This window comes from Gossypium hirsutum, chromosome A08 (assembly GCF_007990345.1).
Source record: "Gossypium hirsutum isolate 1008001.06 chromosome A08, Gossypium_hirsutum_v2.1, whole genome shotgun sequence".
Lineage (NCBI taxonomy): Eukaryota > Viridiplantae > Streptophyta > Magnoliopsida > Malvales > Malvaceae > Gossypium > Gossypium hirsutum.
Window position 1 is genome coordinate 4,530,141 of NC_053431.1, and position 8,533 is coordinate 4,538,673.

The 8,533-nt window shown below is 27.7% G+C and overlaps 1 protein-coding gene across 1 annotated transcript; it reads right to left on the minus strand.

The window, feature by feature from the left end:
* Positions 1-2,261: 2,261 nt before the first annotated feature.
* LOC107930459 (germin-like protein subfamily 2 member 4) lies at positions 2,262-3,971 on the minus strand. The gene is made up of 2 exons (XM_016862133.2): positions 3,760-3,971; positions 2,262-2,956 (listed from the first exon to the last, which is right to left on the minus strand). Exons 1-2 carry the CDS (start codon positions 3,878-3,880, stop codon positions 2,409-2,411), a joined length of 669 nt encoding a protein of 222 aa, XP_016717622.1. The 5' UTR covers positions 3,881-3,971; the 3' UTR covers positions 2,262-2,408.
* Between the last annotated feature and the right edge of the window lie 4,562 nt (positions 3,972-8,533).

An 8,533-nucleotide genomic window follows, 5' to 3' on the forward strand; every position in this document is an offset into this window, starting at 1 on the left:
TTAATATTTAGGTTAATGACTAGTCACATCGCTGATATCACTAACACGATGTGATAAGTTATAATATATATTTTTAATTTTTAAATTTAAATTTTTACTTTTTAATATATATATTTTAAATAAAGTCATATTTTTTGACAAATAAATCCTTTTTTTAACAATTATTTTTTTATTTTTTTCTAATTAATTCAAATTTCACTTTTTTATATAAAATATTATTTTTTAAAATTTTAAATAGAATTTAAAAAAAGTTTTGAATATATTTAAAAATAATTTAAAAATCATAATTTAAAAATTTATATGTTAAATTAAAAAAATATTTAAAATATACATTTAAAATATTATAAAACTAATAATAAATTTGAAAGTTCATATCTTTAAAATATTTAAATGTTTTATATTATTAAAAAATATATTTAAAATTTAAAAAAATAATTTCAAATATATATATTTAAAATTTTTAAAAAATATTATAAAAAATTTCAAATATACCTTTCAAGTTTTTTAAAATCAATAATAAACAAACAAATAAAATAAATAAATAAGGACAAATAAAAAACTTAAAAAAGTAAATAAATATAAACTTAAAAAGAAAGAAAAAGTAATAAGAAAATTCAAAGAATCTGACGTGAAAAGGAAAAAAAATTGGCCTTAAACTGTTTGAATAGGGAAATAGTGTGTCAAAAGCTAATTTTTTGAAATTTGGTGGTGCCAATGTGGCTCCACCAAAAAAAAGGTAAAATTGTTAAAGTCCCTCTTATACTTTCAAAAATTACAGTATTTCCTTAGTATTTATATAAGTGGCGCCATTTTATGTGGCTCCACTAAAAAATTAATTTTTTTATGTAGATTGCTGATGTGGCATGTTAGTGGCGCCAAACATTTTGGCTCCACCAACTTTTATTATAGATTTTAAGTTATTTTTGTATTTATCAAAAAAATAGGTTATTTAAATAATTAATTAATTTTTTAAGGTTATTTTTATATAAAAAAAAGGCTTTATGTTGAGGAAGTACCTGAATTAGTCCGAGGGGTAGTGGAATCGAATCGGTGTGGGTGTATCTGCTTATAAATTAATGTCACCTATCAATTGATCTCAATTCAATTAAAAAATTATCGAAATCTCATTTTTTTTACAAAGTAATGTACATAATAGAATTTGAACTTATATGACATAAGTTTTTAATGTCTCAGTTTTACTATTTCAATCAAAATCTCATTTGAGTTTATATTGTTATGCGAATAGGGTAAAGAAGAGTAAACTGTTTTTATTAGAAAATCTAATATTCTAGACAAAATCTCAGCAGAATATATTTCAATACAAAATATTGAAAGATAAATAAAATAATAAGAAGGCCAAAAATTTAACAAAGTTCAGCAACCACCTCTATTTATAATAGTACAAAAACTTCACAACTTTATATTTTTTAGATGCAAGATTGTGCTATTTCAACCCATATAATTTTTTTTATAAATATAATTGTTATATAATTTTGGGATAATCTAATTTTTTTCCACCCACATAATGAGTGTACCATAGAATTGAATCATAGTTTGGTTGGTAACGGCATTATTACCAAAGCCTGAGGATATAGATTCAAGCATGTTGAAGCGTGTTTTTTCTCCCGTTTAAGAGTTGGGGAGAAATTATAAGTACTTTCAAGCATTGTATAAAAAATAATTTATGTTTGATTATTTTATATCTAAAAAATAAGATACATATTTATAGTTTGTTTAAATTTATTTGTTTATTGTTTTTAAACATATTTTTATTTTTTCATAAACATGCTCGATTATAATTCATGAATATGTTCATTTAAAGTTCATAAAGGGATAAATATTAAAATTATATATGAACTTTGGTTTAAGGTGCAATTGTATACATAAACTTTAATTTAATGCAATTATACACGTGAAATTCTAATTGTGGTTCAAATGTATACTTGAAACTTTAATTTTGATTTAATTATATACATTTAAATAAATAAATAAAATTATTTATGTATGAAATATATAAACATAAAATGATGTTATATCAATAATTGTGTTAATAATTTATAAAAATTGAATCAAATTAAAATTTCTATGTATAAAATTACACAAAATCAAAATTCATGTATACAATTGCACATTAAATCATAGTTCATGTATAGTTTTGGGATTTATCCCATTCATAAACAAATTCATTCAATTTAAAAAAATAAACATAAACACGTTGTTGAAATAAACAAACACGAGTATAAATTGAACACGAACAAATGTAAAAACAAACATGAGTAGATAATTCAAAGAAAATATAGTGAATTGGCGACGTTACCACATACAAAACCAATATTTTGCTCTTAAATTACATTATTCAATCCCCGACAGAAATACGTATGATATTTTCAATTACAGAAGCCAATTTTCTAAGTTTTCTTCGGGGCTAGCTTGTTTTTGATTTTGTCAACTTCTTTGGTGCCAATTTGAAAGGTCTTTGTCAACACATTGTCTGGGACAGCCGGTGTCGATGTAAACAATGTTGCGGCAATAGATTGAGTTCCAGGCAATTGGCTGTTAAATCCTGCTATAACGGATGCCGATTTGTCGCCATTGTTCTTCTGGAAATGAACCAATCCCCTTGGGAACACGAAAACGTCGCCTTTCTTGACTGATTTGGAGACCAACTTGTTTGATGTAGTGATGAACCCCACGTCTAATTCACCGTCGAGAACGAAGATGATCTCGGTGGCTCGTGGGTGAGTGTGAGGAGGGTTAAGGCCACCTGGTGCATAGTCGATCCGAGCAAGCGAGACGCCGAGGGTGTTGAGCCCTGGGATTTTCTCGACATTGGCTCCTGTTGCCACTGATCCAACCGAGTTGTTGATGACTCCTGGATTGGCTAATCCGCTAAAGAAAAAATCAGCTTCGGTAACATTGGCTTCGTCCTTGCATGGAAATCCATTAACCTTTATCCCTATACAATTAGTATACAAATAGGTTAAATAATACCCTGGCGAAGTGGCCTCCATGGTAAATTTTAATTTAGATTCTTTATAATAATAAAATTACATTTTGACCTTCAAAAATGATAAAATTTTGATTTAATCTTTTAAAATTTCTAAAAATAATTTAAGGTTCTGCCACGGCCTTCAAGATTAAAATAAAAAAAATATTTTATTATACGCAGATTCACACATAATCACATTCTGGCATATTGAAAAACCTTTTGTAACTCATCGAATATAGATTTATATATTGAAAATGTGTTGAATACAAAAAAGGTCTGAATGTATAGTAATTATTTTACAATTTGATCTTGAACTCTTTTTTGGTTCACATTGCTCTCTAAATTTGACAAAGTTTTTCAATTTGGGCCAATATAATGATATGACATTATGAGGTTACGTCATATCATCACTTAAAATTTTTTTTAATAAAAACTGGAGGTTAAGGTCCAAAACTAGTGGACAAAAAAATTTTAAGGACCAACATGAGCGAAGCTTGAAAAACTCTTTTTTTCACCATTGTACTAGTTAATATGTTTATAATTTTCTAAAGGATTAAATTAAAATCTTATTATTTGGGGAGATCAAAGTACAATTTTCTATTACTAATTTATAATTTTATACGTTTTAAAGGGTAAAAGATGGAATTTTCCAATTTTGGGGGCATGATCCCTGCCCCTCCTTCCGTCCTGGGGACAAAGTTAAGAAAAGTTCCCAAATTAAAAAAAAAGAAAGAAAGTAAGAACATATATTACAGTTGTAGTAGTTGTACCAGCAGCTTTATTAGCTACGCAGAGATCTTGGAGAAGATCAGGATCAGAAGCAACCATGCTGAAGAGGGCAACAAAGACAAAAGGACACGCAAAAACCTTTGCAGCCGCCATGAAAGACATTCTTAAACAAATGAAATGAGAGAAACAAGAGAGGGGACAGTAATTGATAAGAGAACAAAGCTTGTTGGTTTGATTGTTGGAAGAGAAAGGGTTTTAAGTCTAGTTTATATATATACAAGAGACAATGGTTAAAAGATTGGTTGGTAAAACAAGACCCTAAGCTACTTCAACTTAAAACCAAAGCAAAGCAATATGTTTAAATGCAAAAAATTAACTTGGACCCCTGAGATTATCAAGACTTGATCAAATTAATCCTTCTATTATTAAATGGATCAGTTTAATTCTTATACTATTAGAAAAAATCATATCAAATTTGAATAGGACTAATATTTGTTGTTTAAAAAGTAGCTTGAATTTATTTTTTTCAATTCAATTCCAAACAGAATATTTTGTTTTACAAGAAATCTTAACTCTATTACGATATGTACTTAATTGATTCTTTTTAATAATAGAGGGACTAATTTAATTCAATTAATATAATATAAGGACTCCTAAATATTTTAATCGTTGAATATTTGTTGGTATTAAAATCAAAGTGGGAAGAGCTTTCAAAATCAAAGTGTGTTGGGGGAGGGCTTAGCAAAGAGATAATTATTCATTATTGGCTTTGGCTTTTTATTTGAGAAAAAGTGAAGAGACGTTTTTATATCACGCAATTACCAACCACAACGAAAGGAATGGCTATGGGGTGCATTGCGATGGCGCTGCTACCGGTTTTCCTTTTGTTACAAAATTAGTAAGGATTATTGTTGAGTTTGTGTGACCCAAGTCCGTATACATTGTTCATAAGTACAAAATTGGATTAGGGTTGTGGGGGTAGAGTCCTTGTGGTACGGACTATACTGCATAAGTTGAGTTTGTATAGAACTATACTTCTACTATTTAACTTTGATTAGAATAATACATTTCAACCCTTAAATAGATTAGTCGAAACTCCTATTGTATTATTCGGTTTTCAACATTAGTGGATTTATTCTCCTTTGCTCGTGGTTTTTTCCCCAAAAGGGTTTCCACACTAAAATTTGTGTGTTCTTATTTTACTTCTCGAATCTCCAAATACGAAATATTGCCTATTTTTAAAAGATTTCCTTTTTATGTATCAGGTAAAAATTAATGTGACACGAATTGATTATAATAATGGTAATGATCATGACATAATTAATATTTATTTAGTAATAATGAAGAATTATAATAATGCAAATAAGAATATTATTTCATAGCATTAATAATAAAATAAATAAAATAATTTAGAATAAAAATGAAAGGGAAATATAAATAATATCAAATTAAATATTTAGAAAGTAAAATAATAATAAATAAATAGATAAAACAAATAACATTAAATTTAAGTAAATAAAAAATAGATAATATTAATTTTAAATATTAAAAAAAAGGTAAATGAATAAATAAAACAAATATACATAACATTAAATTTAAATAATTAAAAGGAAAATGAACAAATAAATAAAAAAAATATAATAGATATAAATAATAAATAAGTATTAGGTGAAAACAAAAATTTAAATATAACAAGAAGGTAAATAAATAGTAAAACAAATGGATAAATAAATAAAAATAAGTGAAAATAGAATAACGTTATATAAAATCTAAAAGGATTGAATTTGATCAAATAAAGGATGAAATCGAAATCAAAATAAAGTTGAAAGGATAAATTATAAATAAATAAAAGAAAAAGGCAAAACAGAGGGCCAAAAAAAAACACGCGCCAAGGAGGAGGGACTAAATAGGAAATTATTCCTAGTCCTCGGGGTGTGTCGTTTTGCAATGTACCAAAGTGAAACAAAAATTAAATTATACGGACAAATTTTAAATATATAAAACGGGAATAGGGCTAGATTATAAAATATAAAAAGGCAGAAGGGTTAAAGCTAAAAATAACCCATTTTGCTTAAAAACACGCGGATCCCATCTGCGGGTTGAGTCAGACATGAGTCAAGGGCCAAACGGCACCGCTTTGAGGCTATTGAAATTAGCCCTAAACAACGTCGTTTGCATGGCCTATAAATGCTAAGTTTTTTTATTATTATTATTTCTTTGTTCTGTTTCCTTGCTCCATTGTCTCTGTTTTACTTTCTTTTTTGTTCTTGTTTTGCAGGCCTAAGAAGGAGTCAACGAACAAGGAAGCCTCCCATTTTGGTGCAAGAGAGGCCACCTCGGACGGCAAGTGCGTTGACTTAGCACGTGGAGGCAGCAGCGCACATGGGAGGCGCGGCACAAGGGCCAGGGGCTAGGGTTTTCTTTCTGAAAATGTTTAAAGTTTTGGGCCATTTGGGCGGCTTAGGTTTTTTTTATTTTTGGGCTTTGAGTTTTTTTGGGGGGGGGGGCTTGTAATTTGAATATTTGGACTTTCATTTTTTTGGTTTATTTTCTGTTTTGGTTTTCTGGCAGGCCGGACAAAAATGACCCATTACAACTGTCATTATCGACGTTTATTATAACAAAATCGATCACCGTAGTTAGAACACAAAAATGAGGAGATTGTAGTTGTTTGATTAAATCATGTCAGAAATTAAAAAAATTGTATTGATGAGCTGAAACTTGTTAAACCTGAAATAAATACGTTGTTTTTCTCTAAAAATTAATTGTTCACTTTCTTTGGTGTTCAAACCAGTTGAATTGGTTGAAAGGTAAGCTCACGTTTCTCAATCTAAATCATACGTGTTATAATGGGTTTTTCTATAGATGCCATCGGTCGTTTAGTATTTGAGTTTGTTACTTTTTTTAATATAATATTTGTGCTTCTTTATCCAACAAGGTACTTGTATTTGGAAAAAGCTATATTTTTTGCACTTGAAAGTAATATTGTTAACCTTTTTGTGTTTAATTTAAGTTTTATGGTTGATTTGATGAAAAATCATAATTAACTAATAATATTAGCAATTAACGATTATCAAATCAATTATAAAGGCCGAATTAAATACTAAAAAGATAATTATGTTATCTTTGAGTACTAAAATATATAACTTTCGCCAAATACAAGTACTATATTGGATAAAAAAAACACATTTACCACGTTAGAAAAAAAATGTTAAACACAGAAACTAAATGATATATTAAACCAATTAGTAATACCAAATTTTGTCAAACCCATGATGTGAGTGAAATATTTATGTAATAAATGGCTTTGACTGAAGTAATAAAGTTAAATAATAAAAATCACAATGATGTGATGATGACATGATATTTTGGGTTCGAATTCCATTATGCGTTAGTATTCTTCTAAATTTTATATGAAAAGATAAAATTATCCTTAAAATAATATTTATTATTTATTAAAAATGAGGGATTTTTGATAAAATCATTACTCTCAATTATTCATGTTTTCATGAATGCTTTATAAAATTCAACCTTACAAAATTTCTAAAAAAGCAAGTACATTTCTCATTCATATAAATGGTATTTCAAAAAGAGTATTATGTTTATCCTCCACTTGAAAACCAAGATATGAGAATTATGAAAGCGCACCTCATTTTATTTTAAGTGCTGTAACTAATAATTTTAAGTGCTATTAAAATTGCAATATGACTTAAGTTTTTTTTCTGAACTTAAATCTTGGGATCTCTAGTCAATTAAATATGGTTACCATCGTAACAATTTTTTCTTTTTTTTACCTTTTAAAGGCTTTAAGGTCATTACTCTTGAGATCCCTAGTCAATTCACGATATTTTCCCTTGACTTTACATCAATGAAAATAACTCCATTTGACTAGCTAGTTTTACCATTATATATGTCGCTTTGAACCCTTCCAATTGTTGATTGATTGTCACAATGGACACAAATAGCTAGTACTAGCTTTCGCCAACTTGAAATATCCTTTAATAAATTTTGAAGCCATTTAGATTCCCTTCCAATTTTATCAAGAGTAATAAAATTTGATTTTATCATAGACTTTGCAATACACTGGCTTAGAGAATTTCCAAGATGTTGTACCTCCACCAAGTGTGAAAGCATATCCACTTGTTGGTTTTGAATTTTTAGTATCAAATATCTAATTTGCATCACTATTGATGCAAACCCAAAATCTAAAAGAATGTCAAAATCTTCAAGTTCAGTAAATCGACAAGAGAAACATGTTTTTGGTGTAAAAGCAAGAAGATAATTTGTACTATGCCACCTCTAATTAACTTGTGATTGGAAAAAAATAATAATTGGACAACTCCCTACGACACCCCCTAGATAAATTGTACCTAAAAACTATGGATAATGGAAAAAAAAGGTGAATCTCTCAACCTTGAAAAAAAAAACAATGTGAATCTCTTATGTAACATCTCGTTTTTCAGTGGTTTCAGGACTACAATTCTGATGTGTGAGTTCATAAATATTAATTATTTAATATTTACGAACTCATTACTATCATATTAAAATTTGGTTCAAAATTTTGGCGTTTGGCTAGTTAATTAAAGAAAAAAAGGACTAAATCATAAAAATTATAAAAGTCAATCTTTATGAGTTTAAAAGTGAAAATTAAATATAAAAGCATATTTAAATGGTCTAATATGTAAATTTAGCCATTCTTGATGTTAGTGGCCGATTTTAGACTTGATTTACAAGTTTTATGATTAAAGTATTATAATAATAAAACAAAAAGAAAAACAAAGTCCACTTTCATCATCTTTGTTCTTTCAACCGAAA

Bases quoted from the DNA above. Each gene is read 5' to 3' on its own strand.
- LOC107930459 (XM_016862133.2), bottom strand. From the start codon at position 3,880: ATGTCTTTCATGGCGGCTGCAAAGGTTTTTGCGTGTCCTTTTGTCTTT. The intron at 2,957-3,759 runs GTACAACTACTA...CTAATTGTATAG, and splicing joins CGTAGCTAATAAAGCTGCTG to GGATAAAGGTTAATGGATTT.